The sequence below is a fragment of the Conger conger genome, chromosome 3 (assembly GCF_963514075.1).
Source record: "Conger conger chromosome 3, fConCon1.1, whole genome shotgun sequence".
Lineage (NCBI taxonomy): Eukaryota > Metazoa > Chordata > Actinopteri > Anguilliformes > Congridae > Conger > Conger conger.
The window spans coordinates 60,474,912-60,491,185 of record NC_083762.1 but is presented as its reverse complement, the minus strand read 5'-3'; the positions used below and the strand labels follow the sequence as shown (position 1 = coordinate 60,491,185).

Genomic DNA, 16,274 nt, shown 5'->3' with positions numbered 1-16,274 from the left:
GGGCTGTGGTAGAATAATACTTTCCGCGAGGCCTTTGATCTCCCGTTCTAAAGGGGAGGAAACCAAAATTTCCAGATTACCGTTTCAAAGCAGCAGTGACTGAGAACTGACTTTTTTAATTGAGCGAGTCAAGTGCCCTCGTTCATCACAAAGTATTGGCTTTGTATTAAAGCTAATCATTTCAGAAATTCCCTCTGAAAGAAATAGGCCTACAACTAATTATTCGTAGCCAAAAGTGTGTGGTAATCTCTCTAGTTTGTAGGGATTGGAGCGCTGTAAATGTCCACATTACTCATATTAATGAAAAACCCACGAGCCTACCGGTTTTCTGATCGTGGTACTACGGGTTTTGCATTAAATTAGAAGCTCAACGAGTATTATAAAGGGGCTTAAAGCCATTTTATTTAAGTATAAATCATCCGCTGCTACACAAGTGAGGGCATTGTCTTGCCGGTAAGAAAAAAAAATAAAGAACGGGTTGCCTTCACAAGAATTGTACTTTTAATTCACCTCCATTCCAGCAATCATAACAGCTCCATTGTGACATTACATTTAGGCATTTAAACAGACACGCTTAGCCAGAGCACACAGCTTATAGGGGGCAACATCAGCACAGGAGGTATGAGCAAGACACCTAACCCCCAATTGCTCCCAATGAGCTGATTGGTGCCTTGCATAGCAGCCTTTCGCAGTTGGGGTGTCCATGTATGTGTGAATGGGTGAATGAGAGGAATTAATTGTAAAGTGCTTTGGATAATATAATGCAGTCCATTTACAACTCAACTCCAGGCCTCAGTGTCTACAGGTATTTATTCATACCTTGTACTACACCACCTGATTTCACTCATTATTTTACCTGCTTTGTTCAGATAATAAGCTAATTAGTAAAATCAGGTGGTGTATTGCATGGCTGACACAAATTTGAGCAGACACTGCGGCCCGCAGGACGTGGAGTTGAGTAGCGCCGGATGAATCTGATGAGACAAACAAAAGTAGTAATAAAACCGTCATAGCAAGCATAATGCTAGAATAGAATACCATTACCAAATCTCTCCTGACAGAAAGCAACAATCACATCTAACCAGCCACTCGCACAGGCTGCTCACTACATCAAATATTGAATGACAGCATTGGGTACTGCAACGTTTAATGATGTAGTATCCTAGCTATATTTTAATCCAAAATTAATGACGGATGTTGCAATTCTGGGACCTGGATGTAAGGCCTAATTGAGGTCCTGTTCTGGAGTTCAGGTTCAGAACTGCTAAAATGTTGGGCTCAAGGCAGCAAGACTTTGAGGAGCTAAATTCCAGGAAATACAGCCCAGTAATGTGCTTGTATGAGTCCACCGCGTTAGAACCACTGACATGGTGTGTGATCCCCCCACCCAGAGTCATTTTTCAACTTCATTATTATAAGGTTGTACTGCAGGCTGTCAGTCTGCACTTTAACATCACATTCATTGTTCCATATTCAAATCTAATGTCCTGAGTACAGAGCCAAAAGAACGGAAATTGTACCACCGTAAGATGGTTAGCAACAACCGAAGCAAGCGAATGCATAAATATATAAGCAAATATCCATATACCCTATTAAATAACTATCCTGAAGCGGCTCTAGTTTTGGCTGAGAACAAACCAGGGACAGTCTAAATGCAAGCTTTTAGGTCATATTTTAATCTAAGCAAATATTAGAGGGGTGGCATCAACAAGAACATTATAATTTAATGAAAATAACATGTCAACAATCCACCTGAAAATACACGCAGTTTCTAGACCAGGGCTGCTCCGCCCTATTCCTGTAGATAGTTTCCTATAGGTTTTCATTTTAAACATAATTTGGCGCACCTGATTCAGCTAATTACGTCGCTTTTAGTCTAAATGTAAAATTTAATTAGCAGCTCAAGGAGCTTGTCCCTTATTAGGGTTGGAGTGAAAACCTACAGGACGTTACGTGTAAGAACAGATGACTGTGTAGCCAAGTTCCTTCATGAAGTTGTAGCTAGTAATATGGCAGAGACTAGCTTGCAAGAACTTAATCACCGACGCATTAGGGCAAGACAACACGTACAGTAGCCTACATTTTCAATTCCTTTGCTTTCAGTGATATTGTGGACCACTATGGACATAATTCCAAGCTAGTTTCCAATATACGGATGATAAGGAAATACACCGTTAGCTCCACAGAAACGCGGCACTGCGATTTCTGGCACGTAGTTAATTATTGGCATAACACTCGAATGTGTTCGCTACACGATTCCACAAAGGACGATTGATAATTCGTTAGCTAACAGGTGATTTGGAAAGCGACCTCTAGTCCACAAGAAAGAAGCATGATTACGGTAATGTTAGCTAAATTAGCTAGCCAGATATCAAGTCAATCCACCAATGGCACATCGAATACGCTTTCAAAATTGCTTATTTATGTCTGTGCTTCTTCCTTCCAACATTTGATATTGCTAAATAAACCACCGAAATAAATATCGCATCTTTTATCCATCCTTCCCATTCAAACAAGACCATACACTTTCTCACATGGTCCATATCAGGGACTCACCTCTTCCGGGAGCTGTGTCGTCACAGTCGGGAGGTGGTCATGTACGCGATGACGACATCCTGCAGCCAATGCGCTGTCCCGCATTCTTTACGGATGGAGAAGAGGGGATGGCTCGGCAGTCTGTTAGTTTATCAACGCGAGGTACTTTTGGAATATTGACATGTACATAGCCTAATTTAAATTGTATTACAGTGCCACCATGCACCAGAAATTCCGTATGTTGGATATAGCCTAGTTCGGTTTTTCTTTTCAACTGTTGCACAATGCAGCTATGATAATTAGCTATGTTATTTGGCTTCAGAGGTTGTAGTTTTCTTGCATTTAGAACAAAACCATTAAAACTATCCCACACGTTTTTCAACTAGATTGACTTTAATGTGGTCAACCATTTTTTGGTCGAGCAAACAGTTAATGGGTAAACGTTCGAATGCCATGTTTGTTCTGCAACCGCGTGTAACGGTACTACATCAAATTTAAATGAATAAAAGCAACAGGGGGAAGAAAAAGCTTAGCAGACCCTTCCCACACTACCTCTAACCCCCGTAGATTTTACACAGTATTGTTGTCTTTGTGCCTTTCTCTGGTGGCCTACTCCCGCCGCGCACCTGCCGCATTCATATGCAGAAGGTCAAGCAAGCCTCCGCTTCGGCAGCTGATTATGGGGGTGGTGGCATTCGGCGACTTAGCTGTTTTGTTATCTTATCTTCCCCATTCATATTGCAAATAGCAAATAGCAACAGCCTACAATCCAATCCAAAGTTATGAAAGTGAAATGTAGCTTATTTCTAAAGTTAGTAGGCCTATAAACTTTAACTTTATTTAGACCACGATTATCCAGTAAGGTTGTGAAAATAGTGTTTAAAACAGCAGCAGCTGATGGCAATTATCAGCGGGAGCTAACAAATGCAGTCTTCAAAGAGAGGACTGTAGTCTAATTAAAACCTTTATATAAAACCGACACATTCTGACTAATTTAGGCCTGAAAATTAGTCCTTCAAATGGACATACTGCAAAATGTAAAAAGTGAATAGAATTTAAGTTTTGTACATAAGTAGAGGCTTTTGATATCTTAGGTTTCATGCAAATACAAATGTACTCAGGAAGATCCTTCTGATCCTTGTTACCGTTGATAATGTCTTATTTTTCATTTATACTGCATACAAGAAATTCAGGACGAAGAAAATAATCAAAGTATATAATGTGTTGTCTTTACTGGTATATTTAATTGGGCCTAAAAGTGGCATTGCCCTTATTAGTGCACACCTCATCCCAATCCCCATGGCATAGAACAAGTCCCTCACTTGAACAATCAGCCCAACTCTGAAATTCTGTCAGGCACACCTTTATTTTTACAGAGAAAAAAAAAGATGTCTCAGGAACACAGAGAGGTCAGGCTATCTTTTTTTCCTCTTCTTTTCTCTTTTTTTCAATTTCTCCACTGGCACCCGAGTGAACCACCTGCTCCAGGGATCTTTCTGCTACCGCCAGACGGAACAGCTGGCCACTCTTCTAAGGCTCTGATTGGCTAATCCCTGCTGGTCACTTGTGCTCATTCTCTCTGCCTGTCAATGAACATTCTCTCAATTAGTGCCAGGATTGTGCCTCCAACACAGGGGCCGTCCTTCATGTGCCCGGAGAATAATGTGTGGAGCATATGGGGATATATAAATAATTTAATGGGGTCAAAAGTCTACCCTTTCCCTTGCTCCTCCATCATTCTCCACCAAACCCGACCCTCACTCACTCTAACCCGGCAGCACTTACGATTCACACACTTTCTGACTGCATGTCAGTTCTCTGAGAACGTCATAATGCTGCAGCGCAGACCTGTTTCTGTTTTCCTAGCTAGCTGCATGCAGTCGGTCCTGTGAATTGAACATTTGGTCCAGTTTAGGCTGTGAATATCTCAAGGTTTTGTAAATGAGTACTGTAGCATAGACTAACCTCCACTGATTCACATCTGTGCAGCAGGTAGCCAATGTTTTAATCCAAACAACCAGTCCTGGGTTATTAACTCCGGTGCGTGCAGAAAAGCACAGATTTGATGCTGTTTTTGTTTGATGGGAAGACATGAATGTGGCAAAGGCAGAAAGGTTTCCTTCAACTTATCAAAAATGGTATGAGGACAGAAACATTAATCTATTTGCATGTGCAAGGGGTGGTAGGGAAGGCTAGTGTTATTGGAAGTTGAGACAATGGAACAGTGTGCAGTTAGGCGATCATCAGTCATAATAGGTTGAGTCTTGAAGTCGCAACCTTTGGCCATCAAAGTCAAAAACAAACCACGGAGTAGTGCTATAAATGTCCAAAGGTGCAGTTTGTGTACAGGCCTAAGTATCACAAACTTGATAAATGTTTGATCACTTCAAATTTTTTTTTTTTAAATTACAAAATGCAATGAAAAATTACTTACTTACTTATGTATTCCCTATTTGCTTCAAATGTCTAGTAGCCTACTCTCAAGAAACAAATACATAAATAATGTTAGCTAATTTACACTGCCCCATTAGCCTATGAACCACAGACAGTGTGTTATTTGTTGACAGTATATAATTAATAATTTAATGAACAATAAAATGGTGTGCTACTGTCAACTTTTTCCCATTTGGATGACAAGAAGACTCCATCTGCCTTTATAAGATAGGCTATCTATCTTGTAATGACTCAAAACAAACCAGTGAAAACGGTTTTTAGACTTCCCGGTTTATTTCTCTCCACCGTAAAAAAATATGACATTTAAATAATTATCTACAGTAATTAGTTTAATTAATGTGTCATTTCCTAACGTCTCTTGTGGGCTCTGTGTGTTTCTACCTCTTCTCAGTGTACTGCGGGCGTGTCATGTTTCTGCGTTGTTTAACCTACCTTGGAGGCCGTCCTCAGACATCTGCTGTCTGATAGTAGACTCCTTTAATGACGTGGATTACTTTCAATTTTACATCGTTTATGTAAAGAGGGTGTATGAACAAACACGTGTACTTATTAATTGAAGGTCCTTAAGAACTTTCTTAGCTTAAGAACGTTCTTAACGCGTTCGGGAAACGCGGCCATTGACGTTTCCAGTCTACCCCAGTAATCTTGAGCGAAATCACAGGAAACCTTCCTCGCAACAATATCAGCACTCATAATGTTTATGCATAACGAATTTATGCTTGCACCGATTCCCGTCCAAAACGATAAAATATTGTTGGCACACCGTGTGTTAGTCTCAGCCACCCCTTGCTATTGATTAATTTGTTCAAATAGATGACATTTATTTTACTGTACCATACCCATTGTCTGTATTTTAGTGCAACAAACTTTGACATCATTATAAGTTGTCAAGACATGGTATCTTTCGTTTACCGTAAGTATGTTAATGTCTGTTTGCCCTGCTATCTGCTAAAATATCAGTGATTAGGTTAAGATTTCACATGGCATGAGGATACAAAATAAAAACGTGCAAAGCACGTGCTGCTTGGCATCTCGCAAGCCTTTTATCTCTGCCTTTTGGTAGTGTTTAATCTACACCTTCAGTGTAACCATTGAAGAGTTCATTATAAACCTTAAATTGGACTACAAAGCGCTTTTCTATGCAGTTTCTTTGTGTGTAATAAATTTCATGAAGTATTTTATACGTCGCCATTTTTTTTACCGTTTTAATTCCAAATGTCCTGTTCAAATGTCTAGGAAATTTGTTGAATGTGTACTGAATGCCTTTTATCTTCAAATACTATCTTTTCCGTAATTTAATCTTGGATTCATGTCATTTGTTAGTACTTTGATAAATATTTTTGATCTGAAACGTGAAAATGAAATCATTTGTTGATTGTTGATTCATAGTTCAGTCGTATGAACGGACAGAAATTATAATCCAAAAAGAAAACGAAGCACGTTTCTATCAATAAAGTGAAACAGGTCAGTGTGTTCCTAATCTAGGTGTACATTGTTGTTATGATGAAACTGCCGTTATAGAATAAACTTTGAACTTCTATTCAGGTATTCACTCAGATTTAAGTAATGTGCTTTTTAACAAATCAACAGAAACGCAAGTGTTAAATTTGGCTAATTTTATTCGAGCATGGTCATTTCCAAGAAAGAATTACAAATTAAAAATTCAATAATACTTTTACAAAGACATATCAGGAAACATTTCTTTTCTTTCATGGTAACATACATTGTATTTTAACAGTCCCTCTTCATTTTTAGCTAAAGAATGAAGAAAGTGGAATTTTTTTCTATTTTTTTTTCAGTTGAAAATACAGTGTTTTCACAATATTGTATCAAAAGATCCCAAATTTGGAATTTCCAGTAACTGGAAAATAAAAGAAACAGAACAATTAATATAACAAAATTGAAAATTTGCATTTCACAATTAATGTTTCAAAACACAATAAATGTTCTCTTTACGTAAAATCTGCTCCAATCGTCAACGCCATGTTCCTTTTTACTAAAATATATCTATATATTGAAGAACTATTATACTGTACACTACAGTATGAAATAAATAAAATTAGGAAATACAAAATGAGCCACATAAATAAAATGTTATTTAACCTACAAATAAAATGAATGCAATTGTTGCTGTTCCAAAAAAAGAAGAAAAAATAAAAAAGGTTTGGTGTAATACTGACAAAAGTTAATGAAAAAAAAATACAGAAAATTGCACAAACATGTAAACTAAGGAACTGCTGTCTAATACTGACAAGGGTGCATCAAAGAACAAGGTGAACTATTTTGTAATACTGGAGCTGGTGTTCAGGTAACACACGTCACCTTCCATTACACTATACAAGGATGGCACTTGCAGAAACACACGGATTAAAAGGTTTGCATATAAGGCTTCTTCTTATTGAAAAACCACCTTACAAAGGCTTTCTCCTTCATTGTACACACTGCTCTTCCCTCTGAGTCTTCATGCCATTTTATACCTTCATTTCACACACATTTTAAGACTTCAATATCTTAAAATCACACTGGTATTATATAAGTTCCTTCATACAAATTCTGAGGCCTAGAACAGTGTGGTTAGTTGGCCTGAAAAAAGGGCAAACTAGACAACACATTAAGTTGTAGATAAGTAATAATACTGACAAACTGTAGTGCAAACACTACTGTATTTTTTTAAAAAGCTGTATAAATATACATAAGCAATACTTTTTTTAAATTTTCGTAGTGATAATAGAAGCAGAGTGCAATTTGTACAAGTGGCTAGTTTGTGCTATAGATACGATGAAACACATGGTTTTAGAATGTTAGCACCACACATATTTTAGGCCTTAATACTGTACACTGTTTAAAATGTATTTCTTTATTTTTTCTTTTCTTTTTTTCCATTTTGTTGCATATCGCAGCTTTTTAAACGATCCCAGCCGCCTCCACCCCCCTCCCAAAAACAACTCAAACTTCAATCAATATCTCTCTCGGCAGAATTTCCACCCTCCCCAAACCCGGTCCGTCAATACAAGCTTCTCAGAAGCTTCAGGCACGTGCACGTACAGATTAAACACAGCAGCGTGTTTTTTTTTCTCGAAACCAAGCAGGTAACAAATACTACCGAAAAAAAAAAAATGAAATAACAACAGCGAGAACAGAAACAAACAAACGAGTAAACCGACAAACGAAAAGAAAGAAAAAAAAGTGGGAAGCTTTTTTCGTCGAACGCAGTAGTTAAATCACAGGCCGTCCTCCACATTGTCCTCGTGGTCTGATTTGGTTTCCGTTTTCCCGTCCACCGAGCTATCGTCCATCGAGTGCTCGGCGTTGTCCAACTCGTCCCTCAGCGTGTCCGGGTCCGTGTCCATGCTCTTAATCTCGCTCTCCTCTTCCTCGAACTCGAACTCCTCGTCCCGCCGCCCGCCGCCCATCTTGGCGTACGCTCCTTCCACTTCCGTCTGACGCTCTCTGGCCCCGCCCTCGCACCCGTCCCTCATAATGTCGCTCCGGTCCTCCAAGTCGGAGAAGCCCTGAGGATTGATGCCCTGCAAGAAGGCCCTGTTTATCAGTAGCTCCGTGGGCTCCAGGTGGCCCTTCTCCCGCGCCTCCCTCTCTGCGGCCTCCCGCTCCTCCGCCTCCCTCTTGCAGTAGGAGTAGCGGTGGTTCATGTGTTGGGAGTAGGAGCCGGAATGGGAGAAGCGCTTGCCGCACTTGTCGCACTGGTACGGCTTCTCCCCGGAGTGCAGTCTCGAATGCTCTATAAGATGGTGCTTGTGTTTGAACGCCTTCTTGCATATCTGGCACTGATGTGGCCGTTTACCTGACGGGGGGGAAAGAAAGAGGGAAACAAACAGGAAAAAAGACATTAGACCAATGTATTATTTTATAAGTCAATTATAAAATTAAAATGACAATGTCAGGAAGAGGAAAGAAGAAAAGAAACAAAGGACAAACACAATAGGGTAATGATAAAAAGGAAAACAAAAAAAATAAGCAGCATGCAACAAGTCACATTTCCATTTAGAAACAGAATTCAGGGTCTGTGCCCGTTGAACGGGCTACACACAAATCCAAACAAAATGCAACACAGCCAATACACCGTGTCCATAGTTTCAACTTCCCTCCAGTCCTTATACAAGGATGTATCAAGTCACAAACAAGTATTTTAAGCACAGGTGCGACACTGTAAGAATGTAACCCCCCAAAAAAAGGTACTAAATCAAACGCAAAATAATGGAAAAGCTGTGAGAGGAAAATAAAAATATAATAAATGGAATCAGTTAATTACTACGGCGGCGTCAAAAGCTACTCGCGGGTAGAAAGGCTCATTTTTTATTCCGGGCTGTCTGAACAGTGCTCTCCATACTGAGATGTCTGGGATGCCACGACATGCGACGTGAAACCAGGGGTGGGTCGAGCCACTGGAGCGCGAGCTCATTACATCATGGCTCTGAATTAACTTACTCAGTAAAAGCCCCCCTACGAGGGTGTTGGCTGTGGCTGTGGAGCATGCCTGAGGAGGGGCTACCCCCCCTTCCCAGCCCTTAGATATACTACAGCTCAGCACATCCGGAAATACAGCAGCCTGACTGACACTCATAACAGTCCAGTGTGTCTCTACTGGCATTTCAAACTGTTTGTGATAAAATCCCCAACATACACACCCACACATATACAAGCAGCCACACACATCTACGCATGCAAACACACGTACACACACATACACATACAGAAACACCTGCACGTACTCACACACACACACACACACACACGTACATGTACAGAAACTTGTGTGCATACGTGCACACACACACCCAAGCACATACACACATCTGGCCTGTCTGTGAATAGCCCTGGAATGCCCTCCACACCTTCTGTAGCTACCATTCTCAAATTCTTACCCCCCCCCCCACCCCAAAAAATGTAAAAATACAGGAGACAGCAGATTCCTCCCTGACCATTGGTCTGGTGCATAGTGAAAATGCAACTGACAGATGATGCAACCCTATGAAACATAGCTGCACATTTAAAAATAAAAGGGGGGGGGGGACTATTACATTGCAATCCAAAATTCCTGTCTCTTGGCATGTGGTGACAAACTTCACCACCTCATCTCACCTTCAAGTACTGATCATTTATTTCGGGGAAAATGTGAAGGCCTCTCTCTTTAAACTCAAAGGAAGGAAGATAACCTTTTTGGGTGTTCACGGCTACCTCCGGCTTATTAAGGAGGGGTCAAAGAATGGCACCTGAGGGAACGGACTGAGAATGCACAGCCAGAGATTTTCTCAACCTTCCCACTGAACCGCGATATCCCAACCACACCTGCCTCTATCAGGATATACATCCCTGTAATCTGAAACTGTTCACCATCCAATTACCTATCCTGCCCATGTATGAAAATAAATAATAATAATAAAAACAATAATAACCACTTACAAAAATGACACATTTTCTAAATAGATGAGATGGGAATACTTTATCATGCCGTGCATGCATTGATATTTGATGGTAAAATTTTGAATTCATAATGAATTCTCTGACTGCTTCCTCTCAGAACTGAAAGGGAATAGTGCCATTCCACTGTGCTCATTCTGGAGAAGAATGAGCACAGAATGAGCACAGGTATGTTCTGTGGACAAAACGGGTCACGGGCACCCAGGTCGATTCACTGTAGCGCCGTACACTCAACTTATTTTGCTGTTACATGATTTAAAGCATATCAGCGTTTTCCTGTCACCAGGAAAGAAACATGTTAGAACTCTGGGCTTAAAAAGCACCTTGGGTTCCTCTCTGAAAAGATACAGAGCTAAATGTTCTGGAAGAAGTCACTCATGATTAAACATTTTATGAAACCAAATGCTTGATTGGATGTTTCAAAAATATTAATTTAGCCTTGAAAAGAACTGCTCAATTTAGCGAGCCACATTAATGCATATTTACTTTTTTTTACGCATTTTCAGTGAATTGCAGTGAATTCCTGAAGGCAACTGTATGTATTTCAATAGTGCATACTGATTTATGAATGGACATAATAATGAGTGATACTTTCATTTTCAGAGAAATACCCTCGGTGCCCTTTAAGGGAACAAACAATTGAAAAAGAACGTAAAGAAACAGCAAAAGAAGTCGGAAAAGAATTCAAAATGAAACAAAGGGTTACGTAACACAAAACACAAAGAGAGAGGAAAAAGCATGGGGTAAAATAAAGTGTCTGGAACAGTATATACCTGTGTGTTCATATTTGTGTCTTAGAAGGGAACTGCTCTTCTGGAAAGTTTTGTCGCACAAGTCACACGCGTACATACCACTTTCTGTCTTCTTAATCTTCTTCCGGGACAGACAGGACTCAGGGTCCGTCAGATCTTCCAAGCCTGATATATAGTCTGCTGTTGCATCAAGCAGCTCCCCCTATAAGATAACCAGATTGTTTTTTTGTTTGTTTTTTTTCAATACAAACCTGACACCTACGATTAGACACCTTCTGTTAAGTAAATGTCCTATTTCATTAACAACACTACATACCACATTTTTCATTAAGTGCCAAGTAGTATGCTTTGGATAGAAGTAAACTATACGATGTATAGTAGCTTATCTAGAAAAATATTCAAATATAGGGTCCATAGGGATAGGGGATACTGTGGTGTCATTATGAAGATCAATGTAACCCCTTAAAAAAGCTTTGTATTTGGGAAACATCTTTTTCAAAAGTGTGTAAAGGAGTTATGGATTCCATTGTATGATGTGTTTTAAGAATATTACAAGCACAGAATATGGAAAAAATACAAGCAGACACACACATGCACACGCACACACACACCCATACAATACAATATTCTGGTAAAAAAAAGAAATGGAAGGTTACAAGATTAAAAAAAATGTTCCCCAATTAGGAAATAAGTAGGCTATATGAAAACTCCAGCACTCATTACGAATGAGGCCATATTCAGAATATCATTAATATTTCCATATTCCATTTATTTGAATTTAAATTTAGTTTATTGATTCCTCTTTCACAAAAAAAGATTAACACAAGAGGCCAAGGTAAATTAACGGGGGGAAAAAAACATGATATTACTGTAAGGTCACAATAATGAGAACAGGTCTTGGCCATGCATATTGCCACAGCCTTCTCGTTCCTTCAACTCCAAGTGATTAAATCAAGAGGTACACTAAATGGCCAAAATTGAAAAGCACCAATGCCCCCATTAGAAGCACTTGCTCCAGCCTCACAATGATTCCGGTTTTAAGAACAGAACACTGTAATTTCACAATCAATTTGAGCCAAACGCCTGTAGCTGTATTTTTAAATCTAATTTAATAGCTTAGCATTGGAAACATTATTAATATTTTTTTTATTATTCTTTTTTTAAAGAAATGGATTCCACTATGTTAAACAGCCCTCAGCATTTAACAGTAATGAACACTGGAGCCTGTGCATTATTCATCTGCATATATTGAAACACACTTCGGTTGTTCCACCAAAAAAAAAGAAACATGCCATAGCGATGTGGAGGCGGTCTGATCTTCGACTTGGTAGGGGGAGACCCCTTAGCCGGGTAACTCGTGCTTTCGCCCGTTCGGTTTGCACTAATTGATACCTGGGAGAAACCAAACCGGACTGAAAACGACACTGAAGGTGATACGTGCCTTTCATTCCACAGAAGGAGAAAATAGAACAACTGGCGACTTGATGGTGTCGACCCCAACAGAGTCTGGCGGATCTCATGTCATCATGAGCCCTAGATCCTCCTTCAAGTGGGCCTCTTCATCTACTGCACTATAGGTGGATGCTTACCTGTACATGATGCTTCACACTCTGAGTGTTAGTTATCAGTAGAATGAGAACCCCCCCCTCCCAAAAGAAAAAACTAAAACAAAAAATAAACAGAGGCTTCAAGGTTTCAACCCACAAGTGTCTCACTTACCTGGAAACCTGGTTTCCGCTGGTACTTCCTTCTTTGATGCATCTCGGCGAAAGTAGCGCCGGCCGCGTAAGTGTAGGCCATGTGTGGTAGGAAGCTCATCTGATCCAGCCCGGGGTATGGCCTCAGCCCCGGGATGCTGGCTTGCACCGGGGGCATGAAAGTGGCCGGAGAGAATGCCCCCTGTGGAGGGAGTGACGTGTACATGGGTTTCCCGCTGAAGGGGTTAATGCCGAACATGGGGCTAGTGCTTTTGTCCAGGTTGTGGCTATGGCCGTTGCCGCTGCCGTTGATGGAGCCGGTGAATTCCTTCTTGAGATAGGCTAAGTTCAAAGGCTCCTCTCGAGTGTAGGGCATGCCGTTGTGGTCGACGGTAACGCTGTTGTGTTTGGGCCTGCTCTTCAAGGACGGGAGGCTCCGGTACTCCCGCAGGAGTTTTGGCAATGACAGGTCCAGGGGCTCAGCCTGAAGGTCCTCCGAGGTGAAGCTGTTGGGAGTGTACGAGCTGCTGTGGGAGTTTTTCGAAGACGTGGAAGAAAGGTTCAAAGGGGATGGAGTGTTACTCCTGGAGTGGTCCAATTTATCACCCGCCGCTTTGCTGCCGGCCAGCTGGATGGTTCTGGAAAGCCTGAGGGGCGCATCGCAGTTGTTGACGTTGTTGTGGAGCTCCGCGATGGAGGGTGAAGTGATGCGGTCGGCCGGCTTGACCAGAGACACGGGCGACCTGGCCGCCATGGAGTCTTTCATAGGGGTGTAGTTGGTGGCAGCGAGGACTACTTCTGCATTGTTCCGGTCCAATGGCGGGGTCCTGGCGGTGGTGTACTGGTAGGCTTTCTGCTGCTCAAACCACTCTTTCACAAATTCCTGAGGGAGGCCGACTGCTATGGAAATCTTCAGTAGTTCCTCTGAATTGGGCTCCATGTTCATGGCGAAGTAAGCTTTGAGCACGGACATGTGGTCCCGGTAGGGGTGCAGGGGGCTCGGCATCCCCTTTTCGGATAGCATGGAAGAGAGCAGGAAGGGGCGCTTCTCGCCAATCCCGCCCAGTTTGTGGGGCACGGCGGGTTCGTTTGGTTGCAGAACCGCCTTGATCTCCTCATTCATTTTGCACAGGTACCTTTCGTGCTGGTGCAGGGGAATTGGACCAGGGAAGGTTTCCTTGCAATACTGGCAAGAAAAAGGCGTGAACATCATGCTGCTCTCGTGCGCCTTGTCCTCCATGCCAAAGTCGAGCACGTGGTTGGGTTTCTCCTTTTTAATGTTGCTTATATCTCTCTTGGAGTCCGCCGTCAGGCTCTGGAGACAGGCTTTGGCTTCGTTCACTTTCTCGAGCGTGTAGTCGATGATGCTTTTGGCGGTGCCGTTGGGACTGACCACCGGAAGTGCACCTGGAGGACCGCCAGCGGACATCAGATCCTGCTTCTGCTCCTCTATTTGGGACCCAAGCTCTTTCATGTACGCCTTCAGCTTGGAGATGTCCTCAGGCTTGCAGTCCATTTTCTGCCGGCACACAGTGTTGTCCACAATCTGGAGGACCTTCTGCACCTCACTCAGGTTGTTCCCCATTGCCGGGTAGCCCAGCAGGGGTGAGTCCATGCCCATCCTCAGGTGGGACATGGGGCTCTGGGCTGTACCATGGATGCCCAGTGGACTTCTGCTCCCCATCCCGTTGGCGTAGTGTCCCGGCATCCCTCCGAACCCGTGGGAGGCCAACATGAGCTTATAGTCGTTGAAGTCTAGCGGCTCGGTCTTGATGTCGAGGTGGCTGGTCTGGTCGAGGAGGCCCGGGGGCCGGCCGTTTTCCAGCTTGTGGCGGAGCTGGGTGATGGCGGAGTTGGTGGGGGAGGAGGAGGCGGAGGTGGGCGAGGACCCCGGCTTCACGCCGCCGCGCATCCTCCCGTTCACCGTGATGAGGCCTATGCACTTCTTACTGCTGATGTGTGAGCTGTACGAGCCCGAGTGGGAGAAGCGCTTCTTGCAGTTTGGGCATTCGTACGGCTTTTCACCTGGGGAGGGAAAGAAACCAAAAAAAAACTATTATTAATTTGATATTCAAAAAGCAGTTTCTTTGGGGGTAGTTAGCAAAAATATACAGAATAATGAATAAATAACTAACCCAAGTAATAAGTGAAGTAAAAAAGTTAATCTTCTAAAACAATATTCCTCTCATTTAACAAACTAGAAGAGATATTCTGGGAACACGACAAAGAGTGACTCACTGATTGACAGTGGGTGGAATTTAAAAAGAAATGCTAATCCGATCGATTTTGTACACCCTACATTCAAATTGAGGCGATGAATATTCAAAAGGAGCGCACCAGCCCTCTTGCTACCCACCGCTGTGAATCCGCAGGTGTTCCTTCAGATGGTGTTTGTACTTGAAGGCCTTGCCACATTCTGTGCATTTGAACTTGCGGTTGCCAGCCCCTTGGGTCAGCAGTTGGTGCTGTGGAAAGAAACAGTGTTTGTGAGAGCTCTGTGCGAACATTTCACAGCAAAGAGTTCAGCAAATAACTACAATCGCACTACTGTGAAAGAGCTGTCCAAATGGTGCAAATTGTTTTAGAACACCTTGTCTTTCTTGAAAAAAAAAAATGCTGAGTGAGAAAGTGAGAAAGAACAAGTGCGGTTATGATAATACAGTTAAAACGGACACCTTTTTTATTCTTCTTTGTGCAGGGGTCCTATGGAATTTGACAAGTAGCAAAAATAAAACCTGAAAACAAAGTTCCCCTCTTTAGGAAAAACAAGCTGATCAACTTGAATTCATTTCAGGGTTAATCAAGATCTAAGAGAAATTTCTGATATTTTTACAGTCCCTACAGTCCCTGCTTTGGAAAGACAGAACTAGGCTGTAAGTAAGGCGAGGTAACAATGCCCTAAAAAGTAGCAAAATGAATCACCAATCAGTCCCTTTGATGAATTTGGTCAACACCATGTAGACTGGATCTAGATATAGGTACCTGCCCTCACATGTACTATTCAAACAAGGCCACCGCAATCAAAACACTCCGGTGGTAATGACAGCAAGGATGGCGACATATAACAGTGGCGGCGCAGCGAGCGAACGCCCCGCACTCTGGGCGTATGCGATTAATTCAGAGTGGGAGGTGAGCATGTTAAACGGTTAGGAAAACACAAAAGATCTCTCAGCGCCGTAGATGCCCGCCCCCCCCCCTGCAACCCCCCCCCCCCATTTTGTGGCTGACAACTGCTGGGGTGCGCTGGCTCAGCCCACATTCCTGGAGAGACAGATGGTGTTTCTCCAGACAGAGGGAGGGTTTGTTCAAACAGCAGCAGCCACCTTCAAAGATCAGGCGAAAGGGACCAGGGACGGGACCCCGTCGTTTGTGTGCTGTCGAGTTGCATAAACAACCA

The 16,274-nt window shown here is 42.3% G+C and overlaps 2 protein-coding genes across 8 annotated transcripts in view; both read right to left on the bottom strand.

The window, feature by feature from the left end:
* gtdc1 (glycosyltransferase-like domain containing 1) overlaps positions 1–3,041 on the bottom strand; it is a 65,218-nt gene extending 62,177 nt beyond the window's left edge. Inside the window, 1 exon segment of the mRNA XM_061236136.1 lies at positions 2,557–3,041. Within this exon segment, the coding sequence (XP_061092120.1) occupies positions 2,557–2,640 (84 nt within the window). The 5' untranslated portion in view covers positions 2,641–3,041.
* Positions 3,042–6,590: 3,549 nt separating this feature from the next.
* LOC133123801 (zinc finger E-box-binding homeobox 2-like) overlaps positions 6,591–16,274 on the bottom strand; it is a 75,341-nt gene continuing 65,657 nt past the window's right edge. For 5 of the 7 annotated variants that reach the window (XM_061234363.1, XM_061234365.1, XM_061234366.1 and 2 more), the window contains 4 exons: positions 15,234–15,342; positions 12,900–14,902; positions 11,202–11,382; positions 6,591–8,791 (listed from right to left, as the gene is read on the bottom strand). In XM_061234363.1, the coding sequence (XP_061090347.1) occupies positions 8,211–8,791; positions 11,202–11,382; positions 12,900–14,902; positions 15,234–15,342 (2,874 nt within the window). In that variant the 3' untranslated portion in view covers positions 6,591–8,210. The remainder of the gene's footprint in view (positions 8,792–11,201; positions 11,383–12,899; positions 14,903–15,233; positions 15,343–16,274) is intronic. The other 2 variants (XM_061234367.1, XM_061234368.1) reach the window with 1 other exon arrangement.